This window comes from Arachis ipaensis, chromosome B9 (assembly GCF_059453495.1).
Source record: "Arachis ipaensis isolate K30076 ecotype BB chromosome B9, ASM5945349v1, whole genome shotgun sequence".
Lineage (NCBI taxonomy): Eukaryota > Viridiplantae > Streptophyta > Magnoliopsida > Fabales > Fabaceae > Arachis > Arachis ipaensis.
The window spans coordinates 160,374,526-160,397,967 of record NC_142444.1 but is presented as its reverse complement, the minus strand read 5'-3'; the positions used below and the strand labels follow the sequence as shown (position 1 = coordinate 160,397,967).

Below are 23,442 nucleotides of genomic sequence, written 5' to 3'. Positions count from 1 at the left end.
CAATTATATGTAAATTAAGGAAACTACGAAGAAAGATAGCATGAAAAGAAGAAGAAATGTAGCGGGATTCTTCTAACAAATTTCACCTCTAATTGGTATGAACTTTCTTTTTTAATATATATTTAATATTTGATTGATATTATTTTAAGAGGAGTGTTAAGTATCAATACATGTGATTTATAATTATTAATTAATTATTATTAATATTTTAATAGTATAAGATTATTCACTTTTTTTTAACTAGTTAAGTGTTAATTAAATTTTAATAAAATAACTAATTTTTTAAATTTTCTCTTATTTTAATATATATTTAATATTTAATTGTTTTAATATAAATTTAATGTTAACTAAAATTTTTTATTCGGTATTTTAAAAAATTTATAATTAATCATTATCATATATTTTTTATTAATTTAAGTTTAATATTTATTAATTAATTATTTATATTTTTTATTTATATAAAATTAATTTTACTAACTAATAATTTATTAGTTGAATTAATAAATTAATAATTTAATCGATCGTGAAATTGAATTAATGGGATGAACTAATGATCGGATAATCTAATAGTTTATCGTGAGATAAAAATTTAGTCAAATCATCTAATAGTTTTCAATTATCAATTTTACGTGAACTCAATTGAGTTTCACTTTATTTTATTTATTTAGCCACATTTAAAAAAAAATAATACTTTTATAACACATAATTCATTATCTAATGATAAAAAAAAATCTCGTTAGGGAGCTAATGAAAAATCTCGACAATGTGTACAATAGGTTGGTTATTTAGCTCAATAAAAATAAATAATAAATTCAAAAACTCTAGTTCAATTATTTCATATCAAATTTCAAATTATCCAATTTTAAATTTTAAATTTTTAAAAAATTCAGATAGTTATTTTAAAAAATAACCATATCAAATCCTAATTTACTAAAGCATTTTACTTCAATATTCTCTTCTTTTTCAATCAGTAGCCACCCTACCTTCGTCAATAATCATCTAATTTCATTGTCTCTACTGAGCTTGCCACACGCCACATCATCCACTTAAGGATAAAAATAATCATCTGCATACCTAATGGATTGAACATCTAACATATTTTAATTATATATAACTAAATCCAATCCAATCAAAATAATTATCTATATAAAAATTAAAATAACCATATGCATATCTACTAAAATGACCATTAAAATAGAAGAAAAAGGTGAATAACCAGAAGAAATAACTATTTTGGTGAAACATAATTTTAAAAGACTAGGTGGCACTCTTGTAAAACATAGGCTCAAATATGAAAGAAGCTAACTATATTTGGATCCGAACATCCCTATACCTCATTATACATATTGTATAGATACTCTATTAACTCTTTATATTTTTTTTTTTAATCCATTATACACGATTAGTATGGGCTCTCAATACTTTTTCTAAACAAAATATTTTGGTACGAAGACAATTGTAAAATTTGGATGGTAGTATTAAAAAAAAAAAAAGGCTTGATTCGGCAGGAACCCTCCACAGTCTCACTTCTTCCCCCTCATTCCAGCATTTCTCTTCTCAGGCTGCCGCTGCTGCTGTTCTTCCCTTCCTCCTGCCGGCCGTCGTGTGTTTTCCTACCCTACGCCGTCCCTTCACTGGTTCGTATTTTCTCTTTTTTGCTTCTGTTTGTTTGTTTCTTTTTCTTTTTTCCATTTTTCTGCTTTTTAGTTGCTTTTGTTCCCTTGCTTCTGTACTTTTTTCTTTTGCTGCTTCTGTTAATTTTGGTCTCTTCACTGCGAACTTTTGCTTCCATCGTCCGTTCCTTCTAAAGCTTCTGTAACTTCGCTTCTGTTGCTTATATAGTTCTGTTATTTCATTTGTTATTACTGCTGCTATGTTGTGGCTTATGAGATATGAAATTCTTGATTTGGTATGTTAATTCTTGTTGATGTTATGTTATGAGCTTATTGATTTGGTATGGTTGCTGCTGTTGCTGTGAAAATGATGTTATTACTGTGATAATGACCTTGGTTGATGGTTTTGAATTCTTACCTGAGAGCATGTTTGTGTTTTTGTGTGTTTATTCATGATTTTATTCTATATGTTATTTTAGAAAAATACAAATTCTTAACTGGGGGAAAATAAACTCTCAATGTGAATTGTGCAGCTCCCCAACAGGGACAAAACAAGAGTGTGAGTTGTTCAACACCTCAGGTATGTATTTTTCTCTCTTTTGTTCTGCTATTCCTTATGTATGCAAACATCTCTTTCATGTCTTATCTTCATTATTGAAGAGGAGAAGAAAAGATGCCTCTAGGGCTGATCCTAGGCATAGGAAGAGCTTTTCGAAGGAAGAGGACTTCTTCATTGGACATCCTATCATCAAAACGTGCTCCACGAGGTTACTACAAGGGCAAGAACTGCAAGCCTACTGGTTTCCATACCCGTAAAGGTATAGTTGACTTTAAAATTTTCTTAATTTCGTCTTGGCCTTTATAAATGTTATCTTTTGTCCACGTCCATGGATGTCAGAATTGGGAATATGGGTTCCTGCTCTCCGAAGCCATTTTGATTTATTCTTCCTTCATTTCAGTTGTCATTGTTTGTTCTTTTAAAAAAATTATGAATTAGATGACCCAGATTCATGTTGTTTTGTTTCTTAATTCTTTTCACTCTCTTCAGTCTCATAAGAATCGCTATACCTTCTCTTTGCTGTTATTGTTTGTTTATACAAGTTGGAAGCTTCTTAATTCTAGTGAAATGAATGAATTAAATATTTATTTTATGTGAAATTTTTTCCTTTCTTTAATATCGATGTATAACTTGGGAACCTTTTTTCAATTTTTATCATAATTTCATGTTTCTATGACTTTGATTTGCTGATGGCTGCTTGCCATGGAATAATGCTCAATTCTTCACGTGATAGTTTGAGGGATTGTAGTTTACTCAGCTGCCAGCTCAGTCAGTTAGAATTAGAAGTAGTTAGCAGCTGTCTAGTTAATTATACATTTATACTAGATGAACAGTTAGACTTATCTAAGTGTAACTCATACATGTATATTAGCATACCCTGGTAATACAGTGACTGTGCATTGATTCATTTTATCGTTTTTACCTTTCTTGTCACTCTTAGCTTTCTTTCTCTCTCGTTCTCTAACTTTATCACAACCTTTCCTGGTACCTACACTGCTGTTAGAAAGTTTGGTTTTGTCATGACTCTAGATTCACTACTGAACTTTTAGTTGTAGAAATCAGTCATATGCTTACTAGTATCCATCAATTTTTTTAGTTTTTTTTTTTCATAAATATATTAGCTACTTTCTACTATTTTTTTTCTTTGATTCATTTTTTCCTTTTTGCCTGTCAAGTTGAATGTAAATTTGCACTTTGTTGCAGGTGGGTATGTGGTAGTGCAAGAAAAATTGCCAAACTATGTAGTCCCTGATTTGACAGATTTTAAGGTTTGAATTTTACACCCAGCTTGTATTGTTCGCTAGTGTTTCGTTAATCCGTTTGTTTTCAACATGATTACAAATTTATAATGCTGAGATGAGTTCCCATGGAAATTTTGTGCCAAGAGATGGTTCTCCTGATGGCTACGAGGGAAAAGATAATAAAGATATCCGGGGAAGGGAGTGTAAAAGAAGGAGGGGGTCAGAGAATTTCATTTAATTGATTAGGGAGTTTAAAACCCTCATTCTTGGGGAAGTCCAAAGTAGCATTTGTTTCTTATCTTAGGACAAAAAGGATGGAGACTGAGGTGGCTGCAAAGGAAGGAATGCTAGAGATACGTATTTGGCTTCTATTCGTTTGGATAGTACAGAAATAACTGCCCACAAGTCAAGACATGTCTCGTGTCTCTATTTTAAAGCATACAAGTTATCTTAAAATTTGTCTCGACAAAGGGACAACATTAAGCTTTTGTCAAGACATGTATTTGTCCCCAACATTTTTTTATCACCTCTGACTTTATGACAAGAATCAAATGCTACTTAAATATAAGTATGGTTTATAAAGGGGTTAGTAAAAGCTTTACAGTGCCTGTAGCATTATCCCTCTAATAAATCTTGGAAACAAGGATAAATGCTCTCGAAATCTCTTACGTTTCTCCCTTCCCCCTCTAAACACAACTCTCAAACAGTCAAACAACTACTATTTGATAATTTGACATTGTTTCTTTGTTAAGCTCTTTAATTCTTCTATCTTTTAAGCTTTTCTAGTATATCATTATTTATGTTTCTTCAGCTCCCTTCGCCCTTAGCTTAGGTGCATCCCGATACATAGTAGCTTTGTGTGAGTGGCTTTAATAGTTAATAGTTTTTAGATATTCTGTCACTTGAAGGGATGCAAATGCGACATGGAATAGTTGGTCAAACAATGGCTGGTTGAGCCTAATAGTAATATTATAGGCAACATTAGGATCCACAATGGCAATAAGTATTCTCGTGATGTGGTTATACCATTAAGAGCTTGTTTGGGTGAGCTTCTAAAAAAATATATTTTTTCGAGTTATCTTTTTTTAAAAGATCTTATGGAAAAGTAAAAGTAATTTTATGTTTGGATATCTTATGTAAAAAGATTTTTTTATCTATCAATTATGTTTGGGTATAACGATATAAAAGTATTTTTTTGTTTATTTGTTACATGAAAAACATCTTTTTTTAAGAAAAAAAGATCTTTTAAAAAAATATGTAAATTACAACTTCTCAAAAAAGATGTTTTTTTTTTTTCTACTACTTTTACTTTTACTACTAGAAATTTGCCAAACACGTTAAAAAAAAAAGATATTTTTTTATTAAAAAATATCTTTTTTTATCAAGATAATGGCGCCCAAACAAGCACTAATTGTGTTGTGATCTCTTTTATCATAGTAGTAATTTTTTTACTTCCATAGACATTGTCGAGCTTAAAATGTCTGCTATGGTGATCTAAAGGGGTGCAAAAAAAATGGCTTCATCACTTCATTGATTATTCCTTTTATGAATGATCAAAGTCATAATCCTTCGCTGATGAATTATAGTCCATAACTGTCAGTGCTGATTAGCGTCATTCTTTCTTTTATGCAGCTCAAACCATATGTATCTCAGTGTCCTAGAGATGCCAAGACCTCAGAGGCTTCTGCATTGACTAAGTAAACCAAATGGAGTAGTGTAAGATGGTTTCTTTGTAACACTGCAGAGTGCAGACTATTTCTTTGGAGAAGAGTTGGTAGAAATAGCCATTCGTTTGACCGGCCATGCTTTTGTGATTATTACATTTGCCGTATTGACTGGCCCAAAACATCTCTGTTATGTGATAATGATACTACGATTTAGACCATCAAAACCATTAATAAATTTTTGCTGTTATTTTCCTATGGTTTCTTCAGTATTACTGTACTTCTGGGTAAAAGCGAATCAAATCAACTCAACATGGCAACGCATGAATTTATATATTGCATTTATATGGATTTGAATTTCCACAAAGCCAGAAAATTGAGACCCATGGAGAGATAATGACTCGTAAAGGGTCAAGAAGCAAATTCTAACAGACCATAAAAAATTATAAAAAAGCAAACTCCAAAAACAGATAGAGCAAAGTACCTTACCCCCTCCCCAAACATCACAAGGATGTTTCTTTTCTTTTCTTTTCTTTTTTCATCCCTGTTATGTCATAAATATTCTGAAAGTGATTTAATGTTATTCTTCATCTTTAAATTTGTCAAAAGTTTTGATAAAGTTCTGAGTGCTTTTTAAATTAATGGATAAACGAATTAAAAGTAACATCTCCACCAACTGTTCTGGTGTTATCACAAGCTTCACCTTCCAAAACCTGCTGCTGCATCCATTACTACTACCACTGCCATAGAATTGTTCCATGATGGAGGACCTCTTGAGCAGGCCAATTCCATGTTGGTAGTCCAATGACATTCGATATGGCGCAGGGCTCGCGATGATAGAAATGCTATAAAAGATAATAAGTATAGCATGTTTGGCGTGGATTGTGGATTATTGATTGTTAGTACCTTGTTTTGTTGGTGGGAAAATGATGTTTTGTGGTCGGTGAGCTTTTATAGAAGCTATAGTAGTACTTCAAGTCCTAGGTGTATAACATAGTAAAAGTGGTAGCACTTGGTCCATTTGGTTGACCTTTTCCTTTTTCGAAATTTGTCCTTCCGTATAGTAGATAGCATTAATCCATTGAGTTCCGAGATTACTTACTAACTTGAATAAATTTGTTCATATTCTCTTGCCTGCGTAACTGCAAGATGGTTAGTTAATTGAATCATGTTTATATTTGTTAGGCAAACTACAAGATTATTGTCTCATCTGCTTGTCACTTACTTGTTGCTCTCTTTTCTTCACTATGCTATCTCCGCCTTTGTTCTTATTACTCGGAGGCAGGCCAAGAAACAAAAATGACATAATAGATACCATACTTAATGCTGGACAATAAGGCCGGATGATGCTATCTTCTTCCTCATTGTCTTTATGCCTTAAACTAGACAATAAGAACGATGATGATTCAGTTGAAAAGTAATTGCATCTATTGTCTCCCTGGCCTGGCCATCTTCCAACCATGATCACATTGAAAGATCATGATAATATCAAATATAATGAAATTGCATTCTGGATGTATGTTATTTCATGTGTGGTGCTTGTGATCCTTGCAGGTGTCACATCGGGCCTAGCACTAGGATTGTTATCATTCAGCCAAGTTGATCTTGAGGTTCTCATTAAGGCTGGCCGTCCTAAAGACAAAAAGAATGCAGGTTTTTATATAAGTAGTCAAAGTGATGCAAACATTCCAACTCACTGCTAACTAATGTTATTGCTTTATTTATCTGCAGAAAGGATTCTACCAGTTGTAAAGAATGGACATTTTGTATTGTGTACCCTCCTTTTAGGTAAATCACTGGCCATGGAGGTATGCTATATGCTACATAAAAGTTCTAATAAATAGGCCTGTCAACAAAATCCCAATAATTATGATACATGAATGTTATTGTCATGTTTTTTTAAGGCACTGCCAATCTTCATGGATCCAATCATGCCGCCTTGGCTTACTATTATTATATCAACTCCCCTGGTCACATTATTTGCAGAGGTGAATTTCTTTCTCTCACAAACATGATATTAATAATTTTATTTTTATTAACCTATCCTCGAATTAACGATGCTAGATTGTGCCTCAAGCTGTATATTCTCGATACGGACTAACCTTAGGAGCACAAATGGCACCCTTTGTTCAACTGCTTCTTCTGATCTTCTTCCCTATATCCTATCCAGCTAGTAAGGTAAATTTGGCTCTATTTGGAGAATATTTTTTAATATTAATCCTCTGAATATCTTCCTATTGGAGCAGATCCTGGATTGGGCTCTAGGGAAGGAGCATTCAGTCCTGTTGAGAAGATCTGAGTTAAAAACATTTGTGGACTTGCATGCAGACATGGTTTGTTTCCTATAATCCTTTGTATTTTGTATCATATACCATTGCTTGGTTGGTATATGAGTCCCTCAAACATTTTTCTTAAATTTAAAGCATAAGTGCAAAGTAGGGAAATAAAAATTCATATGACAGGCAGGAAAAGGTGGAGAGTTGTCCTGTCATGAAGCCTCTATAATCACAGGTGCCATGGATTTGACTGATAAGACTGCCAAAGATGCAATGACACCAATATCTGAAACTTTTTCTCTTGATATAAATTCCAAACTGGACATGTAATGTGTGAAAAACTCAGATTAGTGACATTCATGCATTTTGTCGATCTGTCAATAACTAAACACAGTTACACATCTTTAATTTGTCAACTCATCAGGAATACAATGACATTGATCATGAACAAAGGGCATAGTCGTGTACCTCTATACTCTGGATACCCAAGTAACATCATTGGCCTTATATTGGTAAGCAACAGAAGAAACTGTTATGGGGATTTAGTTTCTATATCTTGAATTCCTGATATTAATCATTGCTTATTCATGTTGTTTTAACTAAACAGGTTAAGAATTTAATGTTCTGTCGTCCAGAAGATGAAACCCCAATCAAGAATCTGATTATCAGAAAAATTCCCAGGTATGAGAATCATGATATCTTTTCATCAAACACTTAGATCCTCTCAAGTTAGGTAATAATACACGTAACATTTCTAAATTTGCTATGCTTGTAATGGACCTCCCCAAATATCAGATTTTATCGAGTGTCATAATTTAAATCTCGAAGGAGGTTAGGTGCATGATACTAAGAAGATACTCATGTAGCAGGGTTTATGAAAATTGGCCACTGTATGAGATACTGAACCAATTCCAAAAGGGTCACAGCCATATGGCCATTGTTTTGAAATGTGAGAATGACTCAGAGAACAACAATGCTGTAGCCCATGCTGCCGGTGCGCCTACATTTCTCAACACACTCACTAATAAAATATCAAATGCAACACAAAATACTAAAGGTAATAAAATAAAATCCTAAGGCATTACAAAAAGATTCAAGCATGGGAAGAAGAAGTGGTTCATGTTTTTCAATGTGGTTGGTTACTGCAGAATCCGATTCTTCCTTTGATCTGGAAAAGAGTCAGAGAGTTTGTATCTGTGAGTCCAGCGATATAGAATTTAATAGTCCAAGTCCAGCATTTCAGAAGATGATGATGGAGGCAGGCAATGAACAACATCAACATTCCAAAAAGTGGGAGGAAGAGAGTGGTTATACGATGTCACAAGAAGAAATACAAGTTCTTCCAACTGTTTTGGACGAGGAAGTGATAGGAATCATCACAATGGAGGATGTTATGGAGGAACTGTTGCAGGTATTCTCTTGTTTACCCTTTCATAGCTAGCTAGTAAAGTTAGAAGTTAATAATGGATTATGAATCATGAAATGACTTCAAACAAATAGGAAAATGTTGTGACTAGATAAAACGCACTCTTAGGTTCAGCTCTTCTCTACGATGATGATGCTGATTACTTTCCTTGTTTTACCTTCTTCACAAGGGGGACATACTGGATGAAACTGATGAATATGTTCATGTTCAAAAGAAGTGAGTACACCTACATTAACTTATACTTATTGGCATGATCACGCTTATTTCCAATTCTCCTAATGAACTTTCTCTGATTCAGCATCAGGATTAACTTGCTGACTCCACGAAGATCATCCAGGAAAGGATCCGAGTCTAGTCTTCATTGAACAACTTAAGGCTGATATTTACCTTTGATGACTTGTCTCAAACACTTGGTAGACATTGGTTTTCATAAGATCATTCTTGTATTCTTTTCGCCTTAATTGTTGTTGTTATTAGCTTATTATAATCTCCACCTTAAATATTCAGCTTGATCAGTCCTATTTATTATGCAAGGACAATCAATTAATCAATCAAAGTTATTAATATTGAAAATAAAAAACCCTCATTCTCAATTCCTTTTTTTTTTCGCGTGAAAAAAGAAAAACAATTATTGTTCTCGTCGGTCTAAACTCTAAAACAAGCACTCTCAAACCCTCATTCAGGATTTTTTATATAGGCCCATCTTTGACCTAGAAAACAGAATTTATGTAATTTAAATTGATTTTTTACACTAAGCTATTATAGTTAGGGGGCGGTAATATGCACCGTATCCGCCGGTATCCAATTCGGTCGAGTAGGATTGTTAATTCGATTCGCAGTAAATAAGGTTTTTGTCTGGGTTGAGCATCAACCCTATCCGACAAACTCACACTCTATATATGTATATATTATATATTTATACAAAAATATGTTTCAAAATGAATGTTGAACCAAAAATTTCTTACTAAATGCAAAAGACCTGTAACCACTAAAAAAATTATTAATTGATAATTTAATATTTTTTTACATAAAAATTAATTCAATTTTAAATTATTATCAAATTATATAATAATATTATATAAAATAGAGTTAAGTTTATATAAAAGTCTCTAATCCTATCCTATCTATTTACTCCTAATAATAGTTGGATATTTTTTTTAGCTAACTTTTTCAACTATCCAGCATACCAAAGACTAGTTTCGCATATTAAAATTTCATTTAAAAGTTTATTGTTCAACAATATCGACAAGGCGAGACTAACTAAATAAGTCATCTTTGGTTGGTTTCCACTTACTCCTTACTAATAATTTAAGTAGAAATGAAATATCTTTAAAAAAGGGCAACAAATTAAATATCTGCTGCAATAAAGCCCCACGACCATGCATATAGAGAGATAAGATATATGTGTCAATAAGTGCCCACACGTAGCCCCATAATAAGAAAAAGATTAAAAGTTTAAAACATAGCCAAGCCATGAAAAATGAAAGGGAATTCTGATTTGTGCCTCAAATATAAGCTCCATATAGTATCTCTCTGCTCTTCTCCTTGGATGCCAAATTAATTGAGTCTATGCATGGTAAATCTGAATAGTAATTCATTTAACCTAGACAAAAAAATATATTTATTTTTATGTATAAGAGTACAGTGGTCATGTTTGGTGCTAATAGTTTATGAAGGAAGTCAGCAAATGCATGCAAGTGTCCTTCGGAATCTGATTACCAGATAAACATATTGATTATTAATGGGTATCTAAAACAATCTCAAACTCTTTATCCTTTGAGTAATATTAATAAAAAATATTACCCCCTAATATTTATATTTTTCCTTTTTAATCCTAAGAAAATAATAAATATAATTCAAGTGGATCAATCTTTAGATTGGTTGCTTATATAGCAAAACAATATAGTAATATACTCTGAGCAATCCTTCTAGCATGTGCGGGTTCTTTGTTCTGTTTTGTATATTTGGTTATGAAATTAAATTAAATACATTAAATTGCTGGTATAAACCATCTATAATCATACAACTTGCACCTAATTTAAACACCTACGTACGGTCATTTGATGTAGCTGATGTTCTTTTAAGCATTTTCTTTATCGGTCCCGCTACGTTACCAATAGCATATCTGCCAACTTCTGCCAACTCTTATGTATAATTGTGTTTTATGGATGTGTCTTTGTAGATGTGTCTAATAAAAATATTTTTGTATGGCTGTGTTTAATAGAAGTGTCTTTATAGATATATTTTCCGGATGTGTCTCTTTATATATGTATTTAAAATATAATAATTAATTATTGTTGACAATAAGTTGACAGATAATATGTTGGTACCCTATACTTTTCCTTTCTTTATTGAGAATATTTAATTAGCTAACACAGTAATGTAAAATGAATGACGGTTGAAAATCAAAATCCTAATTTTTTTTTAAAATATAAAAAAGGTTAAAATATTCAACATTTTTATTTAAAAATTAAAAAAATAATTAAGAGAACAAATTAAGATTCGTAATATTTTTCATGTAAAATTATTTTAAAAGTTGATTGGTTCTAGATTTAAGTTAACATAAAAAAAAAGTTTAGAATTTGGATTCCACTTGGAAATCTGTGTCGTTTTCCATTACTTAAAAATTAAAATCACTACTTGCAATCATAAGTAACTACAAATGATGAAGAGAAAATTAAAAGTTGCTCTCATTAACGAGGCCATCAGTTTATTTCCATAACCAACATTTTGAGAGAGCAAGAAAACATTAAACATCAAAAAAAGAAATAACAGCAGCAAATTGAAAACGGATAATCGAAATAAGTTATCAGAAGATAACGCAGGCATTGGGATTCTCCTCCATACTTGTGTAATAATAATGATAAGCTTGAATGGGTAGAATAGAAGCTTCCAGATTTGTAGTATGCTCTTTATTGTTCTTCTTTGGCTCTTGTTTGGCTGTGGCTGTGGCTGTGGCTGGTCCAACAGACAGTATTTCGGTGTGACACAGCTTCCTCAGCTTCCCAACAACTTCCACAGCATCCATTTCCCCAGTCAAAGTCAACTTGTTTTCATTCATGTCCACTGACACTGACTCAATCCCTGCAATATTCGACACTATCTTCATGGCTTTTTTCTTACATTTCCTCTCATGTAGTGCTTCCACCCTTAGTATTACTTCCTGTCTCACGCACCAAAATCAAACATTTATTAGGATACTAACCAATAAATAACAATCTCCATATACAAAACAAAAATAATAATAATAATATTAAAGGGTAATGATACAAAATAAAAAGGTCTCACACATACATTCATTATTTATAGGATGTTGGCCAAGTTTTGCTAATAAGCTAATTAAGGGAAAGGACTATGAGGAGCTTGACGGGTGAAGTGAGAATGAAGTGGCTAGCTATATATAGAACTTGTGTAGTGATTAGTGAGGCTCACTTCTAATGAGGTTTATTTAAACAAAATAATAATAGAACAACTAGTGACTAGTGACAAAGGATCAAAGATGGAGAGTGGAAGTCAACTATGTCAAGAAATAAATCATAGTTTATCAATAGCATCATCGTCATGGTCACTTGAGCACGTGTTATTAGTTAGATGCAACATGATAATTCACGCTAACTAATATAATTTCATCTCTTCCCACAATATTATTATTGTATATTTTATTCCACGGCCCAAGTTATTATTTCAACTTTAATGTCCATTTAACAAATAATAAGAATTTAACTTTAATGCACTATTAGTATAAAATAGTTTTACACATGTATCTAATTACGTAATGTTATATCAATAAAAATAACTACTTTTTATATTAACAGCATAAATGATCATTTTAAAAAGTAAATTTGTTTTATAAAGAAAAAACACGTACGTGCAAATGGTGAATGCTAAAGTAAAATTTGAAAGCCAATGTTACTAATTAATCTATGAATTATGCTTCTTTTTTTTTCATACACAGACAAAAGGTTTTATTACAAGGCTTACAACCCAATTTAAGTTGGGAATTGAGATGTGATTATTATAGAGATAAGCCTCAATGTAGTCCCTGAAGTTGCACTCGAGCCTCAAAGTAGTCCCTGAACTTAAAAGTTCCTCAGAGTCATCCCTGAACTTGCACTCCGGGACTTAAAGTGGTCCTTCCGGCCATTTCAGCACACGTGGCGCAACCGGAAAGCTTAGCTGGCAGCGTTGGTGACATGTGGGACTCACAACGGCTAGCTGATGTGGCAGAGTAAACTCTTCCGACTCAATTTGGTCCCTCAAGTGAAGTTAAAACCCTAATCCCCAAATTTGAAGGCCACATTGTTCACTCTGCTCTCTTCTCGTTGGTGCTGTGTTCTTCTCTTCTCCCTCTCTGAAACCCGCCGGTTATGGCTACCACGAGCAATGCAGCTGGGAGCTCGAACAACCCACGATCATTTGGAAGCATCATGAGGAGAATGAACAGAAATAGAGAAGCTCGTTTGCCAGAATGGTGTGCCTGCGGGTCGAGACCGGTGCTCCGGTGGTCAGGGACGGATTCTAATCCAGGGAGACCATTCCTGGGTTGCCCAAACTACAATGTAAGTGTTGTTGTTGTTGAATGCTGTATTGGAGGATATAAATTTTTCTGATTGAATTTTTTTTTATGTGCAGACCATTGGGAAGAAATGGTGTGGATTATTTTTGTGGGTTGATAAAGTTTTGGAAGATGCCATGCCATGTGATGATAGAACAAGATATTCAGTTGATGATGAAGAATGGAAGTTGAAGATGGCTTGGAAATTTGGTAAATTAGAAGCTGAATTTAGGGTTCTAAAAATGGGGGGAATTTTGATGTTTGTGTTCATGCTGCTGATTGTAATTGGTGTTCTTGTATTAAAGCTGGATAGACAGCAGGGTCAACTGTATCTAGCAAAAAACAAATGACATGCATGTTATATGCATTCCTTGTTCATGTAGTTGTTCCTATCCTTTCGTTTGAAAGAAATGAAAATTAAGGTGTTTGATTATATGCATACTTCTATTCCTGGACTTCTTTTCAATGAAATAGAAATGGACAGCACTTGAACTAGTCTTAGATTTGTAACAGAGGATAATATATAAAGAAAAGGCTGAGAAAACTCAATTGAATAAAATCATAATTCATAATTCATATTCATATTGGTAATGTTTGATTCAAAAAAGGCATTATAGAGCCAAAACACCAGCAAAATAGATACAAAAAAACAGCCTGCTTTCCCTAAAATCCCCAACACTGGGACAATCTTTTAGACATTGTAAACAACATCAGCAAAATAGATACAAAAAAACAGCCTGCTTTTCCTAAAATCCCCAACACTGGGACAATGTTTTAGGCATTGTAAACAACTTCAGCAAAATAGATACAAAAAAACAGCTTGCTTTCCCTAAACATAATCATCTTAATCTTCATTTTTTGTGTCTGGGTGCCTTGAATCCAGGATTGGGCACAAACTTCATGAAATTTGCAAGCCTTGTAGCAGTTCCCTGTGTTGCACCTTGCATAGGGTTAGGTGGGAGATTCCTTGATGTATGACTACTTCCTGGTGGGGTAGCAGCAGGTGGGGTGGTTACTGGTGGATTGTTACTTCCTGAAGCTGGTTTTTCACAACCCTTGGCTAACTTTCTTTTTAAAGGGAGCTTTGGCGGCCTAACAGGTGAGGGTAGAACCTATCAGCCAAGAAATGTAATATAGTTAGTAAACTATATAAGGATGTGAGTATGATAAATTTAAAATCATATAAGCTCGTGAACCTGTTGAGAGTCATCAGTTGCTTCCGAGGGTGGTTGACTTTGGTCAAGATTGATTTCGGTTGGGGCTTCTGGGACAGGGGCAGCAGAGTTGGCCTGACCTTCACCACCATTAGCAGCAGTGGGTTGTGCAGCGGCAGCCTCTGCAGCAGCAGCTTCTGCAGCTGCAGCTTCTGCAGCTGCAGCAGCCTCTTCGGCAGCAGCCCTCTTTGGACAGTTCCTTCTCGTGTGTTCTGCTTCGCCACAACAACGACATCGACCTTTTTTATATATTCTTTTCATCTTCGTCTTTAACTTCTTACTCCCACTTGGCTCCCCATCAGCATCTTTTCTTCTTTTTTTCTTGAGTGGTCCGGGCTTGTTTCTAAATTTTGGTGCTTGTGGTCTGTTATATGGTGACTTTTCCCATAGTGCTTGACCTGGAATTGGATTGATATGGAAGGCATATGTGTTGTTATATGCTTCCATGGTCAACCACTGGTGACAGTAGTCCTCCGGTCTCTTACCAGCCCTTGCCAGTGCAGCACACGCATGCACACATGGCATCCCTAAACAACATTCACACAACAACGAAGACAACAATAGTAAGCCTACAACAAAGGTTGATAATGATAATAAGACTAAGACAATGAATTTAAAAAACAGTACCACTCAATTGCCAGAAACCACATGTGCAGAGCCTCTTTCCCAAGTCCACAACCATGTTGGTCGGCCAGCCATGTACTTCGAACTTCTCATAATCTGCATCACCAGACCACATCGGGACCCAATTTTTTGATTCCTTCCGTATCTTTTCTAACCTGCTGCGTTGTATAGGAGGTAGAACTCCAGTGTTCGAATTCAGCTTCACCTTGTTCCTAGCTATCGATCTCATTGCATACATTCTGACTTCTTCCAAGAGTGTGATAATAGGCTTAGCTCTAGCATCTTTGATCTTGGAGTTGAAGACTTCACAGGCATTGTTGCAGATGTTATCTATTTTAGGTGCATTACTGAAGAATGCCCGGCTCCAAGAGTCTCTAGGCCACTTGTTCAAATACTCCTAGGCTTCCTTATTAACCCTTTCAATCTTTTTGATGATATCAAGGAAGCCATCTTGGCTAGTACACCTTGCACAATCCCAGAGTAGCCCTCTAAGCTGGAGATCCTTCCATTGCTTGTTGAAGTTCTTCCACAGATGCCAAACACAGAATCTGTGATGCACATCTGGAAAAACCTCCTTAACTGCATTTATAAGGCCCTGTTTCAGATACCAAAGAAGGGGTCAGATAGTTGTTATCGGGCAGCAAATCTGTCCCTACAGTTATATAAGTGACATCAAAATAGTCCCTAGACTTGTTCAAGTGACATCAAAGTAGTCCCTACACTTATGTAAGTGACATCAAACTAGTCCCTACACAGCACTGTTACAGAACATTATGCAGAACAGGATAAATGAGTAACAACAGATTGACAGAACATTATGCAGCATATAATCAGTCTAGGATTAATTCTGCATATATAAACAGCAGCCCAGTGTATTAACATCAGATAGATAACTACAATAGATAGGTTGACACTAAATAACTTAGAATTCTTAAGTCACAACCACTGTATAAATAAGTCACAATAGATTAATTTAGCAACTATAGACAGCAGCCATGTGTTATTATCATCATGTTGAAACACACCTAATAGGTAACTAATAAGTAACAATAAGTGACTTGTTATAACTAAGAAGTATTAAGTCACAACCAGTGTATAAACATCATTTTAAGTCACAATAGATTAATTCAACATATATAATCAGCAGCCCAGTGTGTAAACATCATTTTAAATGACAACCAATAAATATTGCATACCTTTTGCATATCTGAGATAAAACAGAGGTTGTTCTTCTTATAATCCCCCAGGTCTTGATGGAGTAATTCCAAGAACCATCTCCAGTTTTCAGTGTTCTCAACAGGGACAATTGCATAGGCAATAACATATATATGATTGTTTGTGTCTTGGCCAATTGCAGACAATATCTGACCACCATGCCGGGTCTTCAGAAAAGCCCCATCCAAGCCTATGAGGGGTCTGCAACCAGCCAGAAATCCTTTTTTACATCCCTCCAAACAGACATACATCTTCTCGAAAATTGGATCATCATCAGGGTTGGGCTGAGGTATAACCCCAACTGTGACAGTGGATCCTGGATTGCTCTTCAGTAGTGTCAGCCCATAATCTCTCACCATGCCATATTGGGCAGCTGCATCACCATACACAACAGATCTAGCATCTCCTAAGGCCCTGGTCAGTGAAGACTTGTTTAGTTCCAGATCACATTTAGTCTTAAAATATTGTGCAGCCTCGAAGTGTCTCAGGTTCGGATATTTTCTTAGTTTCTTCACCAATTTGCAGGCTAGCCACTTCCTATTAGCTAGTCTATTTTTGGTCTCTCTTGCACAGGTGTGGTCATCCATGAATGTCTTGATCTGCCAGCAGTTGTTCTCAGTATTGTTAGAGGCATACACAAGCCAACCACAACTCGCATCCTTACACACAGCTCTCATCCTCACGTTATCGTTCTTCTTAAACCAAATCCTTCTACCCTCTTGTATGCAATATTCACGCACAGCCTCTTTGAACTCCATTTTTGTAGTGAAAGTCATTCCAACCTCTAGCCTAAGCTCTCCAAACCTCCCTCCTTCTCTAAATGCAGGGAATACATCATCTGAATCAAATTCCTCCAACTCATCCTCAGAGTTTGGAGGAGTCTTCATTTCTTCTGAGTGCCATGAGTCTCCACCATCAGAGTCATTATAAGGATCATCCTGCACATCATGATAAGGAGTAAATGATGATCCAAACTTAGGAATCGGTCCAAAAATGATTTCATCATCCTCAGAATCTGAGTCTGCACAAACAGGACCATCATCTTCAACCATAACAGACTTCTTTCCTTTTATAAGTTTCTTCCCTGGCTTACTTCTCAATTTCACATTACTCTTTCCTGCTGACCTATCCGGAGGCAAGTCTTCCTCACTGGACACTCCATCACCACCAGGCCTATATGCTTCATCCTCTGCACTATCGTCACTGTCATGGCTGTCTGAGGATCCCTCTGAACTAGACAAAGCAACAAAGGCTGTCTTGGGCTGTTTTCCTTTACCAGTTGTTCTTGCAATATTTCCAGTAGCAGCAGCTCTTGTCAGTGGCCTCCTTCCACATGCTGCTGCTGCTATTTTTACATTCTTACAGCCTCTCTTTGTTTTAGTCTTCTTGGTTTCTTTTTCTTTGGACCAAGGTTTCGGAATTGCTGTGGGTTGGGGCATTTTTGTTGGTGGAATTTTGGGCTTGCTTTTACTGGGTTGGGCCATTCTCTTTGGTGGTGGATTGGGCTTAGGTCCAAGACTTGCAGTGGGTTGGGGGAAAACTTTTCCTGCTTTGTTTCGGTTACCAGCAGCCAATGAGGTATGTGGCTCCTTTGGTTTTGTGGATTCAGTAGTATTCTTTGGTTCAGAAGTTGGATTGCATGGTGTTGTGCTGGGAATTGGTTCAGCTGTGGCATTGGTGGTGAATTTTGGGGTGGGGATAATTGTTGGTATCAGCATCACCTCCTTGCCAGAAACCACTGGTTCTGCTTCCTCAATATACACAGGCTCAGATACTCCATGTTCGTAGTACACATGAATAACCCTCTTGTTCTGCTGAGCCAGGTAACACATCTCCATCAGTTCATTATCATCTGCTATTGCTCTTAAACCAGTTTGCATAGGCCGATTAGGCACCAGCCACCAACTTTGGCTAACCTTGTCATACCCAATTTTCTTGTGATAGTCTCGGACGAAGAATACATCCAGCGTGTCTGTATCAATATCCGGCAACTCACAAGTCTCTCCACCGTTGTAAGACATACTCCCATCGGCCTCTGTGATAAACGACCCTCCATGGTGAAATATAATCGTAATTAACGGATCACCCATCTGCCAATATTTAAAAAAAAAAATTAATTGATCACACCTAAAGAATGGATAATGAATGGATAATGAATAATACATTTTTTGTCTTTGTTCCAACACCTATTATTATGTTGTGCTTTTCATGTTTTTTATTTCTAAAAGACATAAAATTTACAATTTATATTTTAATGTTTAAATTTAAAATACTAATAGATATGCCTTAAACAAGATGTATTAAAAATATATATAAAAAGAAAAAATTTTTCCAAATCTCAGTTCAGTTAGCCTTGTCATTTAGGCTCACGCTTGGCTAACTACACTGAAAAAATATATAAACCCAAAACCAAAAATAACGGGGGCAGCAAAATAATATTTTAGATGCCATAACCATTAGAATGGATGCACAATTGTAGCATTACTTTATTAAGAAAATGGTTGCCAAAACCTAGGCAGTTGCCAAAGTAGAATAATTATTTTGATAAGAAATTACTTGTAGAATCTATCTGAACAAACCCGTGGAATTTCAGAAAAATATTCCAAAGACTTAGCAGTCAATATTTACAAAATTAATTTTTTTTTAGATAGTCTGTACAAACTCAACCAAAAACCAAAAAAGAGCACACACCAACTATGAATCACATGATTTTATCAAATCACAATAATTACACTTTAAACCACAACAACTATGACACACAAAAGAGCACACACACACAAGATAAACCAACCACTCCTAACACTACTCATAGAACAGAATAATGTATACTATTATAAAGCAGCATACACTAATTTTATGATTACTTTTGCATATATTGGTGTATAAAGTGGCATGCTTCCAGAAATGGAAATTGAAAAGAAAAATTCATACACTAATTTTATGATTACTTTTGCATATTTTTAGTGATTTTTATGTTGTAACTATATACTTAAACTCACCATTTTTAGCTAAAAAACCACAATAAGAAGGATGACTTAGGAATGATGCAATGCCCAACCTGATATGGAGGTTGCAAAATTCTAAACCAAATAGGTACAAGTGTAGAATTGATATAAATTAACAAGGCAATTCAAACCCTGCTACATCAAACTTCAAAAAGTTAACCTTGGTCATTAAAGACAATCGACTACTATTATTGACATAATTTCTAATTATTATGGAATAAATTTTTTGGTTTAAAAAATCCGACTGAAAATTGTAAGGTGAAAATTATAAGTATTGAAAGTGCCAATCGCCACAGATTCTAGTGTTATTGATAAATGTTTACTTAGTTTTACATAGTTAAAATTGACTCTCATGCTTTCATCAGGTTCTTTCCTAATGGAGGTGCTAGCTTTAAGTCATGCGAATCATATGAGGCTGACTCATAGCTTATTATCAATTTAGCAGAGTATTTTTTACATTTTTAATAGAACTCTAGAGATATTTGATAATGGAGCTGATATTATATAAGTGCTGACTATATTTGTATCACAAGAACCATTTTCAAACACTAACTAGGTGTGCTTAACTATGAGTGAAGCTATTTATTTTTGGATAAGCATGGACATTCGAAACCAAAATGATTGATGAGGAAAATAGAATCAGAAGACAAAAGGATACAATTGTGCCTACATGCCATAAATAAAATATTTGAAAAGAAGATCATTGACAAAAACTAATGTACCTGAACCTGCAATTCTTGAGCAGAAAACTCCAGCAAGGCACCTAAGAGTCTCCTCTTGAATATAGGCAATGCTTCCTCACGCCTTCAAGACATTCAAGAATAGTAATAATATACATTAGGACCTTTTTTTTCTATTCGAAAAAGTGTAGTCATTGGAAACTTTTTGGCAAAAAAAAAGCTAACCAGTATCATAATTGTGTATTCCAAGAGAAAAATAGTTAAATGAAGCACATAAAGAACAGAAGCACATTTCAGCTAAACTTCAGATAATGGCTTATCATCGTTTAAAACCATTCATGAATTTTCTCTTCTACAATTTTCATCATCACTCTCACTAATCAGTCAAGTTCAGAATCCATTATCAGAGTTACAAAAAAATTCAACTCCCTAAAAATCTTTACTTCTACTGTGATCATGCAAACTCTGTTAAACAAATACATTGATCAGAGTCATTCTCCTCAAACACATTAACAGTTTGGAAACTCCTCCACTAAGAACAGTAAACCCTAACACATATAGAACACGTTTTTATATCATCAAAACACAAGAAACACTCCTACTCTACAATTTTGCTTGGCCAAACCACTACGAAAGCCAATAATGATCAAACCCTAACACAGAGAAAAGAACAGAGGCGTTCATACCCACCAATTACAATCGAAAAAAAAGCCTGAACTTTGTGAATATTAGATGAATAACAACATCAAAAAACAGAGGAACCACATTTTTTTTTTCATTTTTGGCTTACCTCTTTCAGAGAAACAAGGCTGCCCAACTTTGTGTATGAAGGAGAGGAAAGCAACGATGCTCCAGAGCCAACGTCTTCCACTGAAATCGGTCTGGTTAATGGAGGAGCACATGCGCCATTGGAGATTGACGGAGGGAGAAGAAGAAACCACACTCTGTGTTGTGTTTGTTTTGTGTGTAGAGAGGAGGGAGACAAAACGTTATGGAAACGTTGAGGGAGGGACGTAGTGAGCGTGAAACGACGTCGTTTCTGTGAGTCCCAGGTGTCAACCACGCTGCCAGCTAAGCTTTCCGGTTGCGCCACGTGTGCTGAAATGGCCGGAAGGACCACTTTGAGTCCCGGAGTGCAAGTTCGGAGATGACTCTGAGGAACTTTTAAGTTTAGGGACTACTTTGAGGCTCGAGTGCAACTTCAGGAACTACATTGAGACTAATCTCGATTATTATAAGACAAACATATTGGCCATTGGTAGTTTGGTACAATGCCTCTGCCACAATCTACGAATTCTGCTAAGAGCATCTCATTATGGTGGCTTCTTTTGTTGGCCCAACAGCTTCTCCAACATGTACATGTACGGCGTCAATGTCCATTAATACTGATTCAACGATTGGTTGCTTAAATAAGGCATTTGTGATATATAACACGTTCAATTCAGGATTCAGGTCTCGTGGGAATAAGAAGTAAGAACTCGAAAGTCTAGAAGCTAATTAGTTGAAGGATGTATGTAGTATAGTGTGGTCATCTTTACTAAAGGAATTTTTTACTGGATTGGAATGGAATGGGCCACTGGTTTGAAATGATAGAACATGTATATTCATTTCGGAAGCAGAAAACAGGAAACAAGGGATTAGTACAAGTTGAGTTGGGATAAAAACTACATACATACATGCGCAAATTGACACACGCTAAGAGCCATTTAAATAAAAATGTTTGATTTTATCAATTGAATAAATTATTACGTATTAATTTCTTCATAAGTGATATAAATTAAAAGTGTTATTTTTATTAAAATATATTATGCTCAATTCTCTGGCACCTTTTATTTTGATTTTGAATTTGTCAAATTTATCTTTTTAAATAAATATTAAGTATTTAAAAATTATTTATTTTTATATTGTTTTTGTTGTGATAAGGATAACTACGTGGATGCCCATTCTTATGAGAAGCTAACATTCTCAAGATAGATTATAATTAATAATGTTGAAGAAAGTTAGACTTTCACAAGTATAAATAGAAGGCTTAATCAGAAGCCATTTACACATCAATAAAAGCATTTCTTCTCTCTCTACGAAGTTTTTCTTTCTCTTCATATTACAAATATAGTATTAATATATAAATTATAGTTATTATGGTAGGATGATATTAATATTAGTGAATATTAATACTAGAGTCTTTCATTTATATTTCTTTATTTTATCTTCCTTATTTAGTTATTTTATAACACGTTATCAGCACGAAGCTCTAAGAAATTTTAGGAAGACTCCAGGTAACAAATTTTCATTATGTCGAAGCTCTTTCATCTTGAATTTAATGCTCTTAATATATCTGGAAACAATTATTTATCATGAATATTAGATGCTGAAATCCATCTTGATTCAATGGATCTTGAAGATACCATTAAGGCTGAAAATAATACATCCCAGAAGGATAAAGCCAAATCCATGATTTTCCTTCGTCATCATCTTGAAGTATGATTGAAAAATGAATATCCCACATTAAAAGATCCTGCAGATCTGTGGAAAGACCCTGAAAAAAGGTATAATCATGAAAAGACGGTGATACTTCCTCATGCCCGATATATTAGAAAAAAATTTTTTCTTGACCTTCCATGCCTCGAATGTGCTCCTGCAGCAGCAGTATCGAGAAAAAGAATTTAAAAATTTTTGAGCTCTTGCTTTCTTGTTGCTGAACGCAACAATGAGTTGCTCTTAAGAAATTATGAAGCGCGCCCATCTGGCGCCGCCCCATTTTCTGAAGTAAATGCGGCAAATTATAACCCCAGAAGAGGTAAATGGCAAGATTTTGGTAACAAAAAAAAATTATGGAAGAAAAAGAAATTATGTTCATAAGAAAATATCTCACCGGAAGTGGGATAAAGAAAGAAACAATGGGCAAAGTAAATCAATTAAGGATAAATGCTTCCGTTGTGGTGGAAAGGGCCATTGGTCACGTACCTGTCGTACCCCAAGGCACCTAGTTGATCTTTTTCAAGCATCCTTGAAAAAGGCTGACAAAGAAAAGGAAACAAATTTTGTTTCAAATGATGAAAATTCCACCACTCATTATGATGTATCTAATTTCTTTGAGGATCTTGAAGGAAATATTGGCCATTTGATTAATGATGGAATAGTTTAATATATGTGTTTGTTAAGTATTCATGTGAATAATTTTACTGTGCATGTACTTCTACTTATTTTATCATTATTATCATTTGTTCTTTGAAGAAAAATGGCAAGGACATATTCTGAAGATATTTGCCTTGCGGATAATGCAAGTTCGCACACTATTCTCAAAAGTGATATATATTTTACCCATCTTGTGCCAAAAGAGGAATATGTTAACACTATTATTGGCTCAGGC

The 23,442-nt window shown here is 34.6% G+C and overlaps 5 protein-coding genes across 5 annotated transcripts; 3 read left to right on the top strand and 2 right to left on the bottom strand.

The window, feature by feature from the left end:
- The first annotated feature begins 1,462 nt into the window (after positions 1–1,462).
- LOC107618994 (uncharacterized) lies at positions 1,463–5,333 on the top strand. Its single transcript, XM_016321197.3, has 5 exons — positions 1,463–1,637; positions 2,147–2,193; positions 2,274–2,431; positions 3,376–3,440; positions 5,046–5,333. Exons 3-5 carry the CDS (start codon positions 2,287–2,289, stop codon positions 5,112–5,114), a joined length of 279 nt encoding a protein of 92 aa, XP_016176683.1. The 5' UTR covers positions 1,463–1,637; positions 2,147–2,193; positions 2,274–2,286; the 3' UTR covers positions 5,115–5,333.
- A 945-nt stretch (positions 5,334–6,278) lies between these two features.
- LOC107616090 (DUF21 domain-containing protein At2g14520-like) lies at positions 6,279–9,286 on the top strand. Its single transcript, XM_021111306.2, has 12 exons — positions 6,279–6,730; positions 6,809–6,885; positions 6,982–7,065; positions 7,142–7,255; positions 7,324–7,410; positions 7,540–7,679; positions 7,778–7,865; positions 7,961–8,034; positions 8,223–8,410; positions 8,502–8,764; positions 8,949–8,995; positions 9,078–9,286. The coding sequence occupies exons 1-12, from the start codon at positions 6,538–6,540 to the stop codon at positions 9,142–9,144; spliced, it is 1,422 nt and encodes a 473-aa protein (XP_020966965.1). The 5' UTR covers positions 6,279–6,537; the 3' UTR covers positions 9,145–9,286.
- Positions 9,287–11,456: 2,170 nt separating this feature from the next.
- On the bottom strand, positions 11,457–12,191 carry LOC107616898 (heavy metal-associated isoprenylated plant protein 12). Its single transcript, XM_016318784.3, has 2 exons — positions 12,074–12,191; positions 11,457–11,942 (listed from the first exon to the last, which is right to left on the bottom strand). Exons 1-2 carry the CDS (start codon positions 12,077–12,079, stop codon positions 11,589–11,591), a joined length of 360 nt encoding a protein of 119 aa, XP_016174270.1. The 5' UTR covers positions 12,080–12,191; the 3' UTR covers positions 11,457–11,588.
- A 955-nt stretch (positions 12,192–13,146) lies between these two features.
- On the top strand, positions 13,147–13,684 carry LOC148546951 (uncharacterized). The gene is made up of 2 exons (XM_088498444.1): positions 13,147–13,338; positions 13,412–13,684. Exons 1-2 carry the CDS (start codon positions 13,147–13,149, stop codon positions 13,682–13,684), a joined length of 465 nt encoding a protein of 154 aa, XP_088354570.1.
- A 1,885-nt stretch (positions 13,685–15,569) lies between these two features.
- LOC148546950 (uncharacterized) lies at positions 15,570–18,477 on the bottom strand. Its single transcript, XM_088499450.1, has 3 exons — positions 17,959–18,477; positions 16,369–17,847; positions 15,570–15,767 (listed from the first exon to the last, which is right to left on the bottom strand). The coding sequence occupies exons 1-3, from the start codon at positions 18,475–18,477 to the stop codon at positions 15,570–15,572; spliced, it is 2,196 nt and encodes a 731-aa protein (XP_088355576.1).
- Positions 18,478–23,442: the final 4,965 nt, after the last annotated feature.